General features: G+C 33.8%; 1 protein-coding gene across 1 annotated transcript; it reads right to left on the bottom strand.

The window, feature by feature from the left end:
* Window positions 1–13,578: 13,578 nt before the first annotated feature.
* Window positions 13,579–14,709, bottom strand: LOC149163535 (F-box/kelch-repeat protein At5g15710-like). Its single transcript, XM_089429160.1, has one exon. The coding sequence runs from the start codon at window positions 14,707–14,709 to the stop codon at window positions 13,579–13,581; it is 1,131 nt and encodes a 376-aa protein (XP_089285286.1).
* Between the last annotated feature and the right edge of the window lie 7,553 nt (window positions 14,710–22,262).

The raw sequence follows: 22,262 nt of genomic DNA, 5'->3' as shown, positions 1-22,262 counted from the left end.
CATTTGGACTCTCAGATTATAGAGAAATCACAACTCAAACTTGTGATTCCAACAAATCTCAGTCAAATTTTGGGAAAATTTGATCAAAAAGTATGCTAAAAAATCCTCCAAAATATTAACAAATAAACTACCACATAATAATCTATTAACATATAAAATCTTAACCTTTAACAAATATAAATTCATTCATTATTTATTAAAAAAAAAAATTAATGCATGGCTATTTAAATTCGTTTTTTTTTTTATTAAAAAAATTAATACAAATCTATTTATTTAATATATTGTTAAGGTGACACACTGAAGGTCACTCGTTGGAAACTCCATGAACAAAAATCTAGTCATCCAATCATTATAAAGATTGGTGTTAGATGCCCTAAATTAGACGTGTCAATCTCCTAAAAATTTACATAACCTAACAAACCAAGAAAAACATATCATTAGAGTAACATTAATAAATATAATAACATATTGTTATAGTAACATTTTTTTAGGCTGTGGTTCAGGAACCTACGTCCATGGAAATATTTGAACTAATTGACCCTGAAGGGAATCTAGCCCTGCGGCGACCCCGAAAGGAATCTAGCCCCGCGGCCCACTAGCAAGGTCTGACCCCAAGGGCTTCGGGGAGATTAGACTCTAGCCCCATGGCCCACTAGCAAGGCCTGAGCCCAAGGGCTTCAGGGAGATTGGACCCTGTGACCTCTCGATGGCGACGCACTGATTTTGATCAAAATATGAACCGTCCACGGAAATATCTGAGCTAATCGACCTCGAAGGGAATCTAGCCCGTGTCGACCCTGAAGTGAGTCTAGCCCGTGGCGACCCCGAAGGGAATCTAGCCCGACGGCCCACTAGCAAGGCCTGACCCCAAGGGCTTCGGGGTGATTGGACCCTGTAACCTCCAGATGGCGAGGCACTGATTTTGACCAACTGAGCTAACCCTTGGGGCTATTGTTACAGTAACATTATACTATATCAACTAGTAATTTATTAATCCATAAAATTATATGAAAATATATTTCAATATTTCTCATGTATAATGATCATTTATGAAACTCTAATTTTATCTTTAAAGTGTGTAACTTATCATTCATTAGTATTGTATTAAATACTTTTACTATATTTTACATATTGTAATTATATATTTCCTAAATTCATACATTTTGATTCAAATATATAATAAACATGTATAAAATGTATAATAGTTATTGGATAAGAATTGATGGAGTAAGTTTTATAGAATTTTTCCTAATCACATTGTTTTATAAGTTTTTTATTCTATCACCCTTGTGGATTATGAAATTGTAAGTTTTAATTTTGGTATAGCAAAAAATATTATAAATTTTAAGTGTATATATTTTAATTTTTTTATAGATATGTTTGTTTTAGAATATGATTTTTAAAATTTTAATTTAATTATTAAGTGGATAATAGAGATTTAACCTTAAAAAAATAGAGAATTAATATTTATCTCAAAAATAGTTATGCCTTTTTTATTTTTCAATTTAATTAAAAACAAATATCAACAATACTTTTGGAAAATGATGCCTATTAACATTTAATATCTATATAATTTATATAATTGTACTAGTAGTACAATCTACACCATCTAAATACATATAAACAATAAACATTAAATAATTTTTGTTCCATATACTCTATATTAAAAATATTTTTATTATTTTTTAATAAACCCCTAAAAAATTGTAATACAAATCTAATAACCAAACTAACTAAAAAATTATCTATCCAAATTTTAAATTAAACTTAAATATAAAATATGATCAATATTTTTTAAATCTTCATTTATAAATGATTCAATATCAACCTAAATTATATATGATTTATAACTCATCAAACCTATGTAAAATATCAATATTATACTAAACATTTATATAAAATATCAATACCATACTTAACATTTAACACGAAAATGCTATCACTTTTTTGTATATAACTTACAACTCAACAAGTGCAAAGATAAAACAACATACCAAGATTTCACTTACCTTTAAAAGTTGGGGGTGACGACACAACAAATATAAAAGAAAAGAAAATCTCAATCTAATTCACATGGCAGAGTTGGCCCATAAAAGGTATCTTTAATTTTAAATCTGCATTCGCAGTAACCGAGGCCAAAAGGTAGAGAATATTTTTGGTACAACGTCAGGAAATGGAGAACCTTCTTGGTGCAGGATATGGTGTCTCGCCACCGAAACTTGTGAAAAATTTCACGCTGACTATTATTCCAATCTTCCTCTCTGCTGAAAGAGAAAACCTTGTGCCTGACTCCGGGACTGTGCAAGGAAGAAATCCCCCCAGAAGCAAAGGCCGACTCTGACCGATATTCCTCCATAGTCTTACCAGACCCGGAAAGAGAAGCGAGCCAAAAACCGATCATTGTGATTTAGCTTCCTGTGTTTTGTTCCTATACACCTTTTTGTCCTCTTCCTCCTGATTAAAGTAGAGCTCCTTTAGATTGCTCGGCGGCATTGCAAGCCAATTCATCCAAACTTTATTATCCGGACACCTGACCCCTTGGTTGGCCAGAATATCAGCCAACTTGTTGGCTTTTCGGCGCACATGGTTGAATCTAAGAGTGCACAGTCCCTGAAGATGTCCTTGAATTTTCTGGAGAACCTGTATTAGCCTCCAATGTTTTGAAACTTTCTCTGGCCCTGTTCCATGATTGATTCTTTTTGCTGCGTTGATGACTAACACTAAACCAACTTCTATTATTACATTTTGGCAATTGTTTTGTTTCAGAAATTCCAGGCCTTGTTCCAATGACATTAATTCAGCCATGTTGTTGGTGGCTTTTCCTAGATGCCCATAGAAGAGGGAGATAATGCTTTCGTTTTCATCCCTAAGCACCCCTCCAAAGCCTGCTATGCCCGGATTGCCCTTTGAAGCCCCATCTATGTTATACTTTAAAAAGCCTTCCGGGGGAGGATTCCAGAACTCCTTACCCGGTTCCCTCATGTTTATTTTCCTATCTATACCTTGCAGACTCAGCCCCTGCATGCCTAATTGCCTGAGAATTGATAACTCTGCGTCTGAGGGAGGATTTTTAGGGAGATCCCTGACTGTAGTGCTGACTGTCTCCTTAAGCTGTTTTGAGATTTGCTCCAACACTCAAAGAGCGGACCTCTTCTCTTCTTTGAAAATTCTTCTGTTGCGCTCTTTCCACACATTCCATATGATGAAACTTGGTAACAGAGCCCAGGCTGAGTTAAGAATTTCATGTTTCGAGAAATTATTCCTCCAATTGGTCAAGGTATTTGTGATGTTGTCTTTGTCTCTATCCGACTGTCTGAAGATGTTGGCGAAGAAATCCCATAACGTGGAAGTGAAAATGTAGCTATTGAGAAGGTGTTCTAAGGTCTCCTCTTGGCCTTCGAAAAGCTGGCATCTGGAGGGTCCCAAAATACCATTCTTCCTAATATTATCCCAGGTTAAGATTTTTCTATGGTGAACTAGCCACATAAAGAGTTTGATCTTCATCCAGCCCTTGTGCCTCCATAGCTTCTGCCAAGTTCTATTCGTAGCTTGGGATTCCATCCCAAGGAGAATCCCTTTAGCTTCCTTAATGTTAAAGTTTCCTTCGTTGTCACTGCCCCATCTTAGTTGATCCCGCCCTTCTGTCACTAGTATCATCCTCTGATCCAACAACCTCTTAAGGGTCTCTGCTTTACTTTTCATGTTTCTATTATCTCTAACTTCTATTTCCTTCCATATTCTCCATTTTTCTATGTTGTGAGAATGATCCCAAAAGTCCTTGACTTTCCTTAATCTTTGTTTGTCTGTTTCCTATTTGAGGCCTGTAAAATCTTCTGTCAAAAGAGTTGGTTCTTGTTGCCATTTTTCCTCCTAGAATAGTGCCAGGTCTCCATCTCTAATTTCCTAGAAACAGTTTTTTTGGACAACCTCTCTGTTCTCCCAGGCCTTATTCCAAATATCTGAGCCCTTTATATATCCAGACATTCTTATGATATCTTGAGGAAGCCATACACTAGCATATTTTTCCTTCTAGATGCTTGCCCATTGAGCCTTAGGATCCTTCACCCATATCCACCAAAGTTTGGCCCCTAGAACCTTACTTAGAATTTCTATATCATCCAATCCGAGGCCTCCTTGTTTCTTGGGTTTACAAATCTTATCCCATGAGACTAAAGCCCATTTTTTCCTTGTTTCCTCTTTGCCCCAGAGAAAATCTCTTTGGATGTTTCTAAATTGCTGTAAAACTCCTTTTGGCGCTGGGAGAGCTGATAACATGAAGACAAGGATAGCTTGTAGCACAACCTTTGTGAGAACCAGTCTACCCGCTAGATTTAGAGACCTGTTTGCCCATTTCCTGACCTTGTCTTGCATCTTGATGATTAACGGTTCCCATATGCTTTTGAGCATAGGTTTAGCCGTTAGAGGAACTCCCAAATACTTAGAGGGGAGAGAGTCTCTTTGAAATCCAAGGATTCTAGAGACATTTCTCTGGATGGCTATATGTGTATTAAAGAAAAAAAAATTGATTTGGAAAGATTGACTTCCATACCTGAAGTCGAAGCAAAGTCTTTCAAAATTTGTTTGTAAGCTAGCGCTTCTTTGACCGTGGGAATCCCCTGTAACATAGTATCATTTACAAACTATTGATGCATCAGTGCTTGCCCATTTTCCAAAAGTTGTAGTCCTTGAATTTTTCCGGTAGCTCTAGCATATTTGATGGACCACCCCATCCCTTCCATCATGAGGATGAAGAGAAAAGGTGAGAGTGGATCTCCTTGTCTGAGACCTCGAGAAGGCAGAAAAAGTTCAGAGGGTGAGCCATTTATTAAAATTGAAAAGCTGGAGGAAGTCACCAGGGCCATAACTCATCTAATCCAATTATGGTCAAAACCAAACGCACCAAGTACTTTATTGATGTATGTCCAACTTACTTTATCATAATCTTTGGCAATGTCCAATTGCATTATCATCCCCGATTTCCTTTCACTGGTTAACGAGTGTACCACCTCCTGTGCTTGTATGATGTTGTCTAGAATTTGTCTGCCCTCCACATAACCTGATTGCTCCCCCGAAACCAACGAAGGCAATAAAGTTTTAATTCTGTTGGCCACAACTTTGGAAATTATTTTATAAACAACGTTGCATAAAGCTATAGGTCTGTACTTCTCTGGAGTTTGTGCATTATCCTGCTTCGGAATAAGGGAGATAAAGGAGGTATTAAGAGCCCTCAAAATGGTTCTGTTCCGCCTGGAGTCTTCCACAACCCTTATAATATCCTCTTTGACAATACTCCAACAAGATTTGAAGAATTCTACATTGAAACCATCCGGACCTCGAGCCTTACCATTTTTCATTTCCTTGAGGACCTCACAGACCTCCTTTTCAGTAATTGGTTTGTTGAGATTACCATTATCCTCTCTGGACACCAACTTGGGGATATGCTTTATGAGGTCCTTGATGAAAGGATCCCTGTCTAGAGTGTTTTCTTGAGCAATACCTCGGAAGTCTTTAACTAACACTGTTTCTATCTTCTCATGGGATTGATGTGTCTGCCCTTCCTCATCCTTGATCGAAGAGATTCTGTTGTAAGTCCTGTTTGGTATAGTGGTTTTATGGAAAAATTTAGTATTTCTCTCTCCTTCTTTTAGCCATTGAATTCTTGATTTCTGTTTCCAAAAAATTTCCTTTTGATGGCACATCTTTTCCCACTCCTGGTGATGTTTCTCAACTTGGTCATTTTTGTCCTTATCAAAACCATCCTTGATCAAAACTTGATTGAGCTCCATTATTTTTTTTCCACATCTCTCTTTCCTGCAAAAATATTACCAAATTCATTTTTATTCCAGGATTTAAGCTTCAGTTTGATGAACTTTAATCTTTTGTGAAGCAGGAACATAGTTGATCCTTGTGTTTGCAGATCCTTGGCCCACCATTCTTCGATGTTAGTGAAGAATTTTGGGTGAGAAAGCCACATATTTTCAAATCTGAAAGGTCTATTTCTTGGGGTGCCTATTCCTTTGATTTCCATTTGAACCGGCTAGTGATCTGAGCCTCCGAAGGGAAGAATTCCAGCTATTATTTCCTTATCTATAAGCATGAGATCCTCAGATATCATGAATCTATCTAACTTGGAGGCTACCTGAGAGTCACCTCCTCGTTTATTGTTCCAAGTGCAGCAATCATTGTTTGTCTCAATATCAACAAGGTTCATGTTTTTTGAAAAGATTTGGAAGGCTAAGGAATCTTTATTTAGATTTCTTGTGCCTCCTTTTTTTCCGATAGAGATCTGATCATATTGAAGTCTCCTCCTAGGACCCAAGGTAGTCCTGCATGTCTGGCTTTTAGATCCACTAGAGGGTCAATGAACTTGATTTTGTCATCTAACCTTTGAGGGCCATAAACATTCGTGACTAGATAAGTTTCCTTGTCTCCTATTGGCTGTATAACAACTGGTAAATAATTCCTATAAGCCTCCACATCAATAATACCAATTTTTTGGGGATTCCAGAGAGTGAGGATGCCACCTGTTGTATTTTCTACTTTAACTTCTAGAAACTCAAATCTACTGAGCCATTTACTATTGCTTTGCCTTAGTTTCTAAATGGAACATTTTGTCTCTTCGACAAAAATTGTGTCCGGAGCTTCCCGTTTCATTCTATTATTCATCATTCTCTATTTTCTCTTGCTACCCAACCCTCTAATGTCCCAAGTTGTGAACTTCATAATTAAAGATTGGTAAAGGAGTAATTGGTTAGGTCTTTCATCTTACCTGAGTTCACCATAAGCTTTCCACATTCCATTAGTAGCTCGTTTTGTTTTTTCTGACCTCTTTTTTCCCTGGATTTCTCGGTGCTAACCCCGGAGTCATTTTCGCTGCTTTCATCTCATCACTGCTCTGCCTTTCAATGTTCTTTACTCCCTCTAAACCCTTTGCCTGGGTTTTCCATAAGAATAGCTGCTAAATCTGATTGAGCTCTTCTTGTGGTGGTGATTCTACCCCTCCAGTAGTTCCCTGAGCCAAGAATCCTTCTAGATCTAGGTTTTCTCTGTCCAGAATCTCTTGAAGCTCATTGTCCTCCATATCCATATCACTCTGGGTCATATCCCGATCCATTTCCAGCTCTGATTCATTCAACATAATCCCCTTCTGTTTTTCATTTTCCTTTGTCTGATCTCTTTCTTTCTTCTCTTCCTTCTTCCCATTATCTTCATTCATAGCTTGATCTTCTGATGTTATTTCGTCCTCCTCTTCAAGAACTTGGAACTGGTTCTGGCTACCCGTTTTACCTTCAACCCAATGTTGTTTTGTCCTTTTTTCTCGCTTTTTCCTTTATGAACTACTTTGTGAAAGCTCTCTGAGTCTTTCTTTGCATTCATCTCGCTTTTGTTCTCTGCTAGACTGAGGGGGCAGTCTCTTAGCAGGTGCCCATGTTCATGGCATCTACGACATCTAAAAGGAATATGTTCATAGTCCACTGTTTGCACCCATTTCTCATCAAAAACCTCCAAGATGACTTCATCCAGGAGAGCTCCAGATAGATCCATTTCAACACAGATTCTAGCAAAAGAAGTGTATTTTCCCCTCCTTGTGGCTTCAGAGGCTTTAATAAATCTTCCTAATTTATTGCCTATGGCCGCCAAGGATTCAACTTGCCAATAGTCAAGGGGTAGAGAATAGAGTCTAACCCAAACCAGAACTGAAGTAAAAGTTTCCTGCTCTGGAACAAAGTTCATTGTCCAAGGTCTCATATAGAGCCCTACTGTTGCATAGAAGTAGGGGCCGCCTTCAAAAACATCGTCCTTATCTTCAATGTTAGTGAAGACCATAGTGAAAAATCCTTTGGACCCCAGATGTAGGTCAATGCTTCCTTTGGGCTTCCAGTGGTATCTTATCCATGTTTGCAAAGCTTTTTCAGTGGACCATAGCCCCATAAATTTGCATATGATTGCGTAAGTCTGCATGTGCTCTCTGTGTTCCTGCAGCACAGGATTATTTAAAACTATTCAAGGAGTAATTTCAGGTTTGGGTTTGCACTAACTCTTCTGATTTTAGTCTTTTGTAGCCTGTATTTTGTCATTTTCTTCCTTGTCTTTAGTGCCATCCTTCTCCTTCGCTTTGTTGTTTTCTGATTCCTTTTCCCTGTTATTTCTACCTTCCTCCGCCTCACCGTTTCCTTTCTCCGGAGACCTCTTACCCTTGTTGGCCACTACCTCCTTGTAGGAGGGAGTGTAGCTCTCTCCTCTGCGTCGATCCATGGTGAGAAACTCGCCGCCGAAGTTGTAAACCCTGGTCGCCTCTATCTCTGCTCCGCCTCTCCTCTCCCCTCATTTTTCATGGTTTATCACTATTTAAAATTATATAACTTTTAATAAAATTAATTTGGAATTTGTTTTGGTCAAATTATGTGAAATATGTTTAATCAAATTGTGATTTTTTGTTATATAGAATAAGTTTTTGATTTCATATATGGATTCAACACTCTGAAAAATCGTTTAGAATCTCAGATTATAGAGAAATCACAACTCAAACTTGTGATTCCAACAAATCTCAATCAAATTTTGGGAAAATTTGATCAAAAAGTATGCTAAAAAATCCTCCAAAATATTAACAAATAAACTACCACATAATAATCTATTAACATATAAAATCTTAACCTTTAATACATATAAATTCATTCATTATTTATTAAAAAAATATTTAATGCATGGCTATTTAAATTCGTTTTTTTAATTAAAAAAAATAATACAAATCTATTTATTTAATATATTGTTAAGGTGACACACTGAAGGTCACTCGTTGGAAACTCTGTGAACAAAAATCTAGTCATCCAATCATTATAAAGATTGGTGTTAGATGCCCTAAATTAGATGTGTCAGTCTCCTAAAAATTTACATAACCTAACAAACCAAGAAAAACATATCATTAGAGTAACATTAATAAATATAATAACATATTGTTATAGTAACATTTTTTTTTATGCTGTGGTTCAGGAACCTACGTCCACGGAAATATCCGAACTGATCGACCTCGAAGGGAATCTAGCCCTGCGGCGACCCCGAAAGGAATCTAGCTCCGTGGCCCACTAGCAAGGTCTGACCCCAAGGGCTTCGGGGAGATTAGACTCTAGCCACATGGCCCACTAGCAAGGCCTGACCCCAAGGGCTTTGGGGAGATTAGACCCTGTGACCTCCCGATGGCGAGGCACTGATTTTGATCAAAATATGAACCGTCCACGGAAATATCTGAGCTGATCGAAGGGCTTTGGGGAGATTGGACCCTGTGACCTCCCGATGGTGAGGCACTGATTTTGATCAATAATGAACCGTCCATGGAAATATCTGAGCGGATCAACCTCAAAGGGAATCTAGCCCATGGAAACCCCGAAGGGAATCTAGCCCATGGCGACCCCGGAGGGAATCTAGCCCCGCGGCCCACTAGCAAGGCCTAACCCCAAGGGCTTCGGGGAGATTGGACCCTGTAACCTCCAGATGGCGAGGCACTGATTTTGACCAACTGAGCTAACCTTGGGGGCTATTGTTATAGTAACATTATACTATATCAACTAGTAATTTATTAATCCATAAAATTATATGAAAATATATTTCAATATTTCTCATGTATAATGATCATTTATAAAACTCTTTTATCTTTAAAGTGTGTAACTTATCATTCATTAGTATTGTATTAAATACTTTTACTATATTTTACATATTGTAATTATATATTTCCTAAATTCATACATGTTGATTGAAATATATAATAAACATGTAATAAAATGTCTAATAGTTATAGGATAAGAATTGATGGAGTAAGTTTTATAGAATTTTTCCTAATCACATTGTTTTATAAGTTTTTTATTCTATCACCCCTTTGGATTATGAAATTGTAAGTTTTAATTTTGATATCGCAAAAAATATTATAAAGTTAAAGTGTATATATTTCAATTTTTTTTTTATAGATATGTTTGTTTTAGAATATGATTTTTAAAATTATAATTTAATTATTAAGTGGATAATAGAGATTTAACCTTAAAAAAATAGAGAATTAATATTTACCTCAAAAATAGTTATGTTTTTTTTTTATTTTTCAGTTTAATTAAAAACAAATATCAACAATATTTTTGGAAAATGATACCTATTAACATTTATTATCTATATAATTTATATAATTGTACGAGTAGTACAATCTACACTATCTAAATACATATAAACAATAAACATTAAATATTTTTTGTTCCATATACTTTATATTAAAAATATTTTTATTGTTTTTTAATAAACCCCTAAAAAATTGTAATACAAATCTAATAACCAAACTAACTAAAAAATTATCTATCCAAATTTTAAATTAAACTTAAATATAAAATAGGATCAATATTTTTTAAATCTCCATTTATAAATGATTCAATATCAACCTAAATTATATATGATTTATAACTCATCAAACCTATGTAAAATATCAATATTATACTAAACATTTATATAAAATATCAATACCATACTTAACATTTAACACGAAAATGCTATCACTTTTTTGTATATAATTTACAACTCAACATAATAAACCTATATAATATATCTATATTATAGATAGCCTTTGACTCATTTTTATATTAAAGTTCAGTGCCGAAGAAATAGTGCAATTAGCACATATATTACATCTCGATATTTTAAACCATGTGAGGGTTGAATTTTTTAAATAGGCGTTATTTTAGGTCTAAAATAAAAAAATAAATGAAAAGTGTTATTATAAAAACATTTTAATTTAATTACACACCTTATTAAATGGGTTATGATGAACTTTAGTAAATTTTTCTTTTCATAAAATCATTGCATATTTTATGTATATTTATACTCAACATATTTATTCATAAATGTTCATTTTACATGATTTAATTTATATGGGACAAATTACATTCAATTGTATTTATCTTTTACATATTTATTCATAAATGTTCATTTTACATGATTTAATTTATATTGGACAAATTACATTCAATTGTATTTATCTTTTTCATTTAGAGAAATTTCTATATATATATATATTTTTTATAAAACAAATTTTTGATAATAAATGAATCTTATAGTTATCTGTAAAGCCATAAAATTTATATTTGGTTTTACAAAATAATTTTATTTTAATTAAAATTATTAAATACTATTTATTTTCATTACATTAATTTTTTTTCCCAAATCACTCTTTTACATTCATTTTTATATTTTCATCAAAACTTTGCAGTTCTTTTGTTTTCAAAATTATGTTTAATTTATATTTTTGTGAATGATTCTTAAGTAATTATTTGGATTACTTCTTAATATCTCTGGCTTGAGTTTGCTTGAGTTTTTGTGGGGTCTTTTTCAATCTGTAAATAAAACTTTTCTTTCATGGAACACAAAATCATATAGGTTTTCTATATAGATTTATGGTCAACAAATCTATTGGCAAAAGTTGATTATGTATTATTTGACCTATATTGTGTAATTAATGAAAATTGCATTCAATTGTATATATATATATATATATATATATATATATATATATATATATATATATATATATATATATTTATTTCTTTGGTATATATTTAATTTCTTCTTACTAAGCACCACCTTTGATAAGAAATATATCTTATACTTCTCATAGAGCCATAAAATTTGTAAGTCACTTGTTGAAGGTGTATATTGTGACCTTAATTATTTTGGCTCTAAATTCATTAACCATTTGTTCTCATTTCATCATACTTTTCACTATATCAACAAGTGTTTTGAGTTTATTTTTCTTGACAAAGGTAACTTTCTTATAATATCATTCTTCTGGCTAAAAAGGTTTGTAAATGCATTTGATTTGTATTTTCATTTATTAATATCTTATATGAGGGTAAGAATTTTTCAACCACATAATCTTTTAGCCATTTAAAACAAGTGACTATATATAAATATAATTTAGTGGCAGAATGTCTCTAGTTTATAATTATGTTATAAAAATAAACACAACTAAAAAATAAATATTTTTTTTTTTGTATTTAAATGCACTTTTACACTTTCTCACCACTTATCATTTTGAAAAGTAAAGTGTATATTTATATAATGGTAAATGAATTTGAGAACTACAAATGAGAATATATATTTGGCAAAAGTATTAAAGTGAATATCTAAATGAAGATCAGGGAAATTTTTAAGGATGAAAATTTATCTTAAAGTTTAGAAACTTTCGGGAATTTTACTAGTCCCCAAGTTGCAAATTATAAAATGTTTGTTGATATCTTTGTAAAAACATACAAATTTCTAATAGTTTTATAAATAGCCTTGATAAACTTTTGGCAATTTTTAAGGTAAAAGAATTGTATACTATAGAATTCGAGTGATCATTTTTTGAAAAAAATAGAAATTGGTAAATTTTTTTTGGAAAAACCATAGAAAATGAGCCCACTTGCGAATTTAACCCCTAAAATTTTCCATGATAAAAATATACAAATTTTCATCTTTATTATAATTTTGGTATAAAATTATTTTATTAATAATTGAATAATGATTAAAAATATTTTAAATTAAAAATAAAAATGTTGATAATAATTAAATAATGATTTAAAATATTTTAAATTAAAAATAAAATGCCAAAACTTCAACATTAATGAGAAGAAATATATTTAACAATTTTCTAATTATGTTTTATCTTTTATAATATTTTTATAAAAAAAAATTAACAAAATATAAATAAAATATAAAATTTAAATTTGATTTTAAAAAATTAAAAAATTATTTATTTATAATATAAAATGAGTTATTAAAAAATAATAATATTTTTAATACACAATATAAATGGTTTAAAAAAAGGTAATATATAAAATAATAGATTTGTTGTCCATTTTAATTCTAAAAATTTATAGAATTATTATTTTGAATTTAAACTTACTCTTCATTTAAAAAGTCACATATTCTTCACCATTAAACCATTGAATGGTTAAAATGAAATAATTAATATAAATATAGAATAAAACAAAATATTTAATTCATTATTATCCTACATAATCTCATTCATCAATTATCTATTTGAAAATACATTAATATATACTTAATCTTATCCGATACATCAATATATACTTATCATCTTATAGTGCAAATTGTTCAAAAATAGAATATTAGGAAACAAGATAGAGCTTTTAACGCACGTCAACACAGGGGCTTTTAACGCATTTAAAATGTCCAAGTACATAAATATAGAACACACTTGGTCCAAGAAATCATTCAGCCATTAGAAGAGACTTCAGTGTATAGCTGTCTTTCCCTCTCACAGATTAATTACGATACAACCCCACAACCAATACCTCACTGAATTCAATAAATTGCATTCAGTACAGGTAGATTTATTATCAGAACTCATAAATTTACAGCACTTAATGACTACTGAAATTATTAAATTTTGTCTGATCTTTGATGGATTTTCGCTCTATGCCTAGCTGCTACATCCAAAGCAGCCTTTTACAATAGGCTCTGCAGCCACGATCCATTGCTGTGTTACAATTTTTTCTTTCAGACTAAAAATAAAGTTCGCAATTAAAACACTTCGAATCAGACTTTCTAGTTATGTAGGCTGGGTTGAAAGGCAAGGCTCCTCAGATGTAGGTTCTTGCGATCCTGGTCATGTGGATCAGGACAGCTTATATGTAACCAACTCCATGTGCCGTGGGTGAGACTGTAGACAACTACCTGTAGACTCCCATGAGCCCTCAAACATATCTTGTTTCCCACTCCCACGCACTCAAACCACGTGGAGCACGAATCCCTCCGAAACTGTCGACACACAGACTCAGGCATCCTCCCCATCTCCTTCCAAGAAAATCCATGACCATCATCAAAACCTGCATCCTTGTGAAGAAGCTCCCACATCCTCACTTCTTTCAGGACGTGATTCTCTTCTATGCCTCCAACCATCACTATTGATGATTCACATGCTACCAATCGATGCCATATATTGGATCTTGAATCAGGTACATCAATGGCTACTGACTTTCCTTCCCGGAAGTGGTACGCCATGATACCGTCCGGAACCGTCAAGCAGAACAAGAAACCGTTGCACACAAACATCTCATCGTTCCTGATCACCAGACCATGAGGCAAACTGCCTCTAACCTTCCACGACTTTGTTGATGAACTATACACTTGTGCTATTACGCCGTCCTGCCTCGTCTTGCCCACCACCACGACCTCGTACGTTCCCGGATCGTCCCCCGCTACGATTGTCTTGGCCATCCCGCTGCTCCCTCTGAGCATCGCTGGCAGAGTAAAGCACGTCCTGCTGAGCGGATTGCAAACGCACATCCGCGAGAACGAACTTCCAAAGGTGATTGGATAGACGGGGACGTCCACCAAAAGCAGCCCTGCCGCCGATCCTCTGTAGCTCACAGCGCGAGTATCCGGCATAAATGAGAGGGAAACTGTTTGCCAGGCCTGGCTAGTGAAAGAATAGAGCAGAAGACCCATCCGAGTGTTGGGCATACACAGAATAAGGCACGGTTGTCCACCGCCTGATTCTGCCCACAGACCACCGATATGCTTGGATGACAAAGCATCGTTCCAACACTTGCAGACGCTACGGAAACGAAAAACGCAATAGAGGGGCAGCCGTGCCAGCAGAGACTCTACCAAATGTTGAGGCAGTTCAGACCAGATTGATCCATTGCCGACTGAATCTTCTAAATCTGCAGCCATTGACCACTGTTCAATGCCTTCTAAGAACTTAGTATAGTGAATGGCCGTTCTGATGATGAGTGAGGCCCATTACAAATAGCCGTGGCCACAGATACGACATCCTATCACATCATTACAATCCTCTATCATTGACCATAAAACCCCTAAAAATAGACACTATTATCACATTTCTCTTTGGTATTACCTCGAAATGGAAATATTAATCATTTATGTGAGGATGAAGGTAGGTTAAATGTATTATGTTACGACACCTTTTAATGGTTTACAAATTGATTGTTACCGACAAACAATCAACGTACCGTCACTGCCTTAAACCAAAAATTGAACGCACACCAAGCAACCAGTAAAACTCAACGACCATACAGCAAACTTCATGTTGTGTCAATCGCTCTGTAAGATTGAAATGAACTGTCATACAGAAAACTTCATGGCGCGAACACCTACTTGTCATCGGAAGAAAGATAATAAAGCACTCCGTAGATTTCTTATTATTTATTGAAATTCATCTGAGTTCATAAGTTATTAATTGCTGAGGGCTTTATTATGTTTTTCAGATATATAAACATTTCTCAACGACCATACAACAAACTTCATGTTGTGTCAATCTCTCTGTAAGATTGAAATGAACTGTCATATAGCAAACTTCACGGCGCGAACACCTACTTCTCATTGGAAGAAAGGTAATAAAGTACTCCGTACATTTCTTATTATTTATTGACATTCATTTGAGTTCATAATTTATTAAATTGCTGAGGGCTTTATTATGTTTTCAGATATATAAACATTTCTCAACGACCATACAACAAATTTCATGTAGCGTCAATCTCTATGTTAGATTGAGATGAGCTGTCATACTGAAAACTTCATGGCATGAAAAATCTATTTCTGAGTGGAAGAAAGGTAATAAAGTACTCCGTAGATTTCTTATTATTTATTGAAATTCATTTGTATTCATTATTATTTATTAATTGTTGAGGGATTTATTATGTTTCTGAGATACATAAACATTTACAAAATATAATATTTAAGGAAATGTTTTTATTTTAGTTGATTTAATTGCTGTGGGTATTTAATAAATGTGAAGTTTAGGATGGTTTAGTGATGTGCAGTTTAATCGAAAATAATCATACATAAATATGCTTTAAATGAAGGTATTTTTTTTTAAAATTTACTAGATCACCATTATAGTTTTAGAGATATATTTTAGAAAGTTATATGAATATTAATGAAAAAATAATGGAGAATAATGGAGAATGAATATAGTACCAAATTAATAGAATTTATTTAAATAATAATAAAAATTGCAATAAAGATTTGTTTTTTTCTTCAAAATTAATAGTTACTTTCTCAAAGTCACATGCCCCAATTTATAGAGAGAAGTTGAGATTAATGTGAAGAAGGCATGGAAGCTAAATACACTCTTTAGTAGTGAGACACATCCAACCTTTCGTTTTATCCCAACATATAGAGAGAAGTTGAGAGTAATATGAAGAAGGCATGGAAGCTAAATACACTCTTTAGTAGTGGGACACATCCAACCTTTTGTTTTAGATTCTCACAATTTGGAATCTTGCAATTGGACATGTTTGAATGATATGATATCCTATGAGGTCCCTAACCTTTATGTTCATTTAAGAAGCTAGGTTACCAAAATTTCATTAGATTCACTACCAATATCATCATTTTAACTTGGCTATGGTGTGATGGTTATAATGAACTTTCCAACAATTTAAACCTTGATTATTTTCAAGCTATGTGCATAAAATTATTGATCTCAATTGCATCATTATATTATTTTTCTTTTATCTCGATGCTCTTCATAGTGGAAAGAAAAGGAGGAATCAACTCATGAGAGCATTTTGTAACTTTGGGGTTTGAAACTTTGTGGGAGCATTTTGAGCCATGAAATGGTGTTTTTTGGGGGTAAAACTTTGTTCCCTTATTGCCACACCTCCTTTTCGTATTCTACGGACAAAGAAATTTCCAACGAGAAAATAATCTCCTCAATCGATGTTCTTATGCAAAATTTATGCTACTTGGAAGTTGGCTTTCTTGTTTTCACCACCATAATTCTAGAGTATGCCACACTATCCTCATAACTCATAGAAAAGTGGCTAGCCACATGATCATGATGAAGAAAACTGGATAAGGGTCCATATTTTAATTCTAGTTAAGAGTTGGGGGTGTCAAACCTAACCACTAGTAGGCTATCATGTTGTGTCATAACCATGCCACTAGGAGGAAAAGGGGTTCCATTATTTTGGAGGGAATTTGTTCTATAAACTAGTAGACTAGTTGAGAGGGATAGTAAGAAAGAAAAATAAGAATATGTTTGCATTGCAGTAGCCCATGGGCCATAGGCCTTACTTCTTTTTATTCAAAGCCATTTTCTATTTGGAGAAAGAGAGTAAAGCGACCTCACCTTGCAACTAGATTTTCTCTCGAAAGAGTTTCCTAGGCTATATCTTGTGTCAAATTGTGGTTTGTGAGTTTTTTTTTCATTGCTCTCTATTTTCTGCGTAATTATAATTTGTATATGTACATGGTAAAAAATATTTTATATATCCATAAATCTAAGGACAATTGATTACTCATAGTGTAGATTTCAAAAAATTTCAGTATAATTTATCTTATTTCTTGTGATGAATTGTCGAGTGGAATATCCACAATAGTTTATGAATTTCATTGGTATTAGAGTAGGTTTATTTGTGCATATTCTTGATATTTGTGGGGAATATTTATTAGCTAAGAAAAAATTCATAAAACCCTAGTGATGGGTGACAAATCTCTCGATAACCCCCATAATCCTAGAGAGGATAGGTTTTCATAGCCAGAAGTAGAAGTTGCAAATATAAGCCATAATGTGAAACTCTTCATGTCAACCCTCAGGAGTAAGCTTGGTATATTTAAAAATATGGGGGTTCTAACACATAGAAGCAACCAAAGAAGAGGTTAAGAGATAAAAAAGAAACAAAGAACGAGCCAAAGAAAGGACTTGAAAGAGATCAACACATTTTTTAGTGTCATGAACCATTCACAGTCCGCATTCAAGACGGAAACAAAGGTCTATATCGATTCATATGAAAGTGAGATTAACGTCGTGAAACTAAATTACTAGTTTCAACAATTAGAGTTTTATTTTATTGTTGATCATATAGATGAAGAACAAAGTATTTCATTTGCGCAAATGAAGTTAGAGGCCCATGTCCTAACCTGGTGGGAAAATTACATAGAGACCTTGAGGTTCGAGGGAGATACTCTAGGAAAAAGTGGGTGGAATTCAAAACCCTCATAAGGTAGCAATTTTTCTCTATTGTGTATGTAGAGGACTAGTGGATCTAGTGGAAGTACTTTAGTTATAAGTAGGGGAAATTTTTACAGAAATACACGAAAGAGTTAAGAAAGATGTCCATAATGATGGGTATCTCCCAAAATAAACCAAATGTACTCCTCAAGTATATGGGGGGCCTACAGATTCATATGTGAAAGAAACTAACGTCGCTCAAGGATGAGCCTTGTGTACATGCGCACCACCCAGAGAGCATAGGGTAGAAGAAAGGGAAATAAAGTGGATAAAAGTAGGAGTAATGGGATAGCCCCAAGATGGGGAAGAAGACATGGAAAAGGGGAAAAGATAGAAATATGACAATGACAATGCATCAGTTCAAGAATCCCAACATCCACTACAAGATTATAACATAGATGGTCATACAAAAGAGATTTGTTGGAAGTTGCATCAAGATCTTAACCCAAAGAAAAAAAGAAAGATAATAAGAAGAAGAATCTCATGGCCACTAGCTATAGAAACCATATTTAAGTAAACTTAGAGATTGATATAAGAGGATTGTATGTACATTAGTGTAGAATGAGGCGAATCTAAGTAACATTCAACAACATGAAGAGAAGGGAATGGCCAAACTTTTCCACATAAAGATACAGGTCAAGAAGACAAAGATTGGTGTTCTGTTTCACTTATGATTGAAGGAAAACCTTATTGTAGTATAGTTGGTCAACAAGTTTGGACTGTGAGTTCATCATTATCCCATGCCATGTCCATTATGATGGGTCAGTAAGGATGCAGAGTTAGAGGTAACAAAACAATTTAAAATCATATTTGTTATTAGTGCTAATTTTATTAATGAAGAAAAACTAGATGTGGTTTTCCTTGAGGTATGTGGAGTGGTGCTTGGAAGTCCCTACATGTATATGGAGGATGCAATATCATGTGGAGAGCCAAAAAATGTTGTCTCCTCGAGGATGGAAAATAATTCATCATCAAGATACATAAAGGAAAGTAAAAAAAATCATTGGTAAGTGCCAACGAAGCTTGGTCAAAATTTTCACTAGTAAGTTCCAACCAAGTAAAGATATTGATTAGTTATTGTAAGAAGTATTTTTTACTATTTTTAAGAGAAAATAAATCTATAGAAGAGTGAGTAAGAAGAAAAGCATCCCTGTAGGGGTGTACTAAGAAATAGAAATAATGACTGCAAGAGTTACTACAAGGATATAGGGATGAGTTCCAAGAAAGTAAAGGGTTAGTGCCAAAGAGGGATGTGGAACATGAGATCGAGTTATTGCTAGACTACCCATTACTAAACATTGCATTATATAAGCAATCTATTACAAAAGTAAGTAAGGTGAGGAAAGAGTTGCAACAACTACTAGAACGTGGTGTTATTCGAAATAGTACTTTATCATGTCGATCATCCATCATCATTGTGCCAAAGAGGGATGAGACTTGGTGAATGCATATACATTACAGGGCAATGAAAAAAATCACAGTCAGGAACAGGTACCACCTACCCAGGATTGATGATTTTCTAGATTAGTTTCAATAAGTGAAACACTTCACAAATAGGACTTATCATCTATATATCACTAGGATAATGTTAGAGAAGGACATACAAGCAAGGTTTTTATGAGGGACTAGCTATGCCATTGGGCCTATGTAATGCACTAGCTACACTTACGATATTGATGAATAATATATTATACCATTTTATAGATTCATTTGTTATTGTTTATTTCAATGATATACTGGTATATAATGGTCCTCAGATGGAGAAGATCTCACACTTGATGCAAGTGCTCGAGACATTAAAGAAGCACCAACTTCTAGTGAATCCCAAGAAGTGTGAGTTTCACTAACATTATTCAATGTAGCGAGGGTATGTGATAGGTGAAGGAGAGCTAAAGATATATCCTTCCAAGATGGAGGCCATCTTGGAATGGATAGTGCCTACTAATGTTTCAAATGTTAGGATTTTTGTTGGGGTGGCATAGTACCTAAGGAGATTCATAGCCTCATTTTCAATAGTAGAAACGCCACTCCATAGCATAAAAGTAAGTGGAAAGAGTTTTTAGTTGGTAAATGGTCATAAATGACTTGTTGAGTAGTTAAAGAAGAAGATTAGTCAAACATTGATTTCAGTATTAACAAACTTCCAACAACCGTTTGAAGTGGAGACATATTCGAGTGGGTATGTTATGTGAGCAATCTTGATGCAGCGAGAAAGGAATGTATGCTTCCATGCTGAAGTATTTCATGGGGTAGTTATTAACTACCCTACCTAAATCAAGGATCTCTATGCCTGTAACATCCCCCAGTAACGTCGAATGAAAATGCTTGAATTTAGATTTTTTGACAACATTTATGAAGGTCTAACTTTCTCAATTACTTTCTGTAGAATGACCATTAAAAAACCCATCGTCATTATATTGAGTATTATTTAGTAAAGGAATAATAAGTTACACAACCATTAACTCCCACTGTTTTAGCATATTAACTTAAACTTCTTTATTTATCCATGCATCAACTCCATGATTATTTTAACTCAGTTAGTTAATCACATTCTTGATAATATAAATGTTACATCATGAAGGTAACCAACATAATAAAATGGAACAACAAGCAAGCACATCATTATACATTGGTATACCCTCAAAACCCCATAAGATAAATACCAAAAAATGTTTAATTTTATTATTAAATGCTCATGAGGGCGTTCAACCCTCACTTAATGATTGTAAGGGAGTTCATCCCTTAATCATTGGCATAATATATGACGAATAATATCATTTCAAAAATAAAATAACTAGCTATAAGTTATTACAATCATCATGACATCATTTACTCACAAACCCTTGAGGATTGTGTCTTTGGGGCCTCACTCTTTGCTTCATTGGATTTTCCTATAGATGTTATTCCTTCAATCTGCATATACCACTAACATATTGTCTTCCATAATGGTAAACATAATCCATTCTTGCATATGTTACGATATGTTCCTACAACTGCTACTGTCAGCAAACTTTGATATCATGATTATATCAAGTATTAATCAACCGAATAATAAATCTATACTTGTGATGTTTCATCGTTTGTTCATGTCCCTTCACGAAATGTAAACAAAATATTGTGGCATGATTCCTTTAACAATCACTCCATATGGATTAATCATAAGAATATAACTATTATAACATGGCTATAAATAAATACGACATTAAATAATATTCTCCTCACGCAAGCACACCTTCCTTCCAAGACGAAAACCACTACACCATTCCTTATTATTGTAAAGGAACCTTAGCATATTAGCCATGGCTTTTCATGCGAATACATAAAATTTTCACATTTGCATGCAGATACATAATCTTTTCTCAAAAGAAAGCTAACATAATCTTACATGCAAATACATAATCATTCCAAAAGAAAGCTAACATAATCTTTCATGCAATTGCATAATCTTTCTAAGGGAAAGCTAGCATAAAAGATATTATTCTTGTGCATGTAACTACCTATCCTTTCCAAGAGCAGTTTTTCTTAGGAGAGTTACATGTAATACCTATTGTACATGAAAATACATGTTCTATTCCATGTAAAGGTAACGTGAAAATTATTATTTCTTGTGTGCAGATACAAATACTTATCCAAAGGAAAGCTAACATATTTATTGTGTGTAATTGCATATTTCTTCTCAAAAATTCTTAAACGATAGTTATATTCTCCTTTGAATCCATACACAAATTCACACACACACACACACAGATATCTTTATTTCGAAGAAATCTATAATAATGACTTACTCTTTTCATTCAAGATCAATATAAATAATTGATGACAAAACAACAAATTCTTTTCCATGAACACTAACATATAAGCTATCTCTATATGTGCATAAACAACTATTGTTTTCAAGAGTACTATAATCATCGACATTATTTTTTGCACATCTACATATATTATTTTCTAAAATAAATCATAATATTTGTTCTTTCCATGCATGCAAGGACACATATTTATTTCTCAAGCAATCTACCCCAAATAGTTCTTATATCCATGCATAAAAAAAAAATTACAAATTTCATGCATTCTTTTCACGACAATAACATGGGTCACAAAGAGTCATGGGCTATTTTCAATAAATTACTCTAGTTAACGTTTCTTTGTTTACAACTGCCAAAAATACTTTCAAGATCCCATGCAATCCACTCAAGAATATTGTACACATCCACCATATATTGTATGATTAGAATCTTCACAAAACTCG

Source organism: Pinus tabuliformis, chromosome 5_1 (assembly GCF_031772625.1).
Source record: "Pinus tabuliformis cultivar Carrire ecotype Pingquan chromosome 5_1, CPIR1, whole genome shotgun sequence".
NCBI lineage: Eukaryota > Viridiplantae > Streptophyta > Pinopsida > Pinales > Pinaceae > Pinus > Pinus tabuliformis.
Note: the sequence above shows the minus strand (reverse complement) of the source record. Positions and strands in the feature narration are given on the sequence as shown.

Bases quoted from the DNA above. Each gene is read 5' to 3' on its own strand.
- LOC149163535 (XM_089429160.1), bottom strand. From the start codon at position 14,709: ATGGCTGCAGATTTAGAAGATTCAGTCGGCAATGGATCAATCTGGTCT.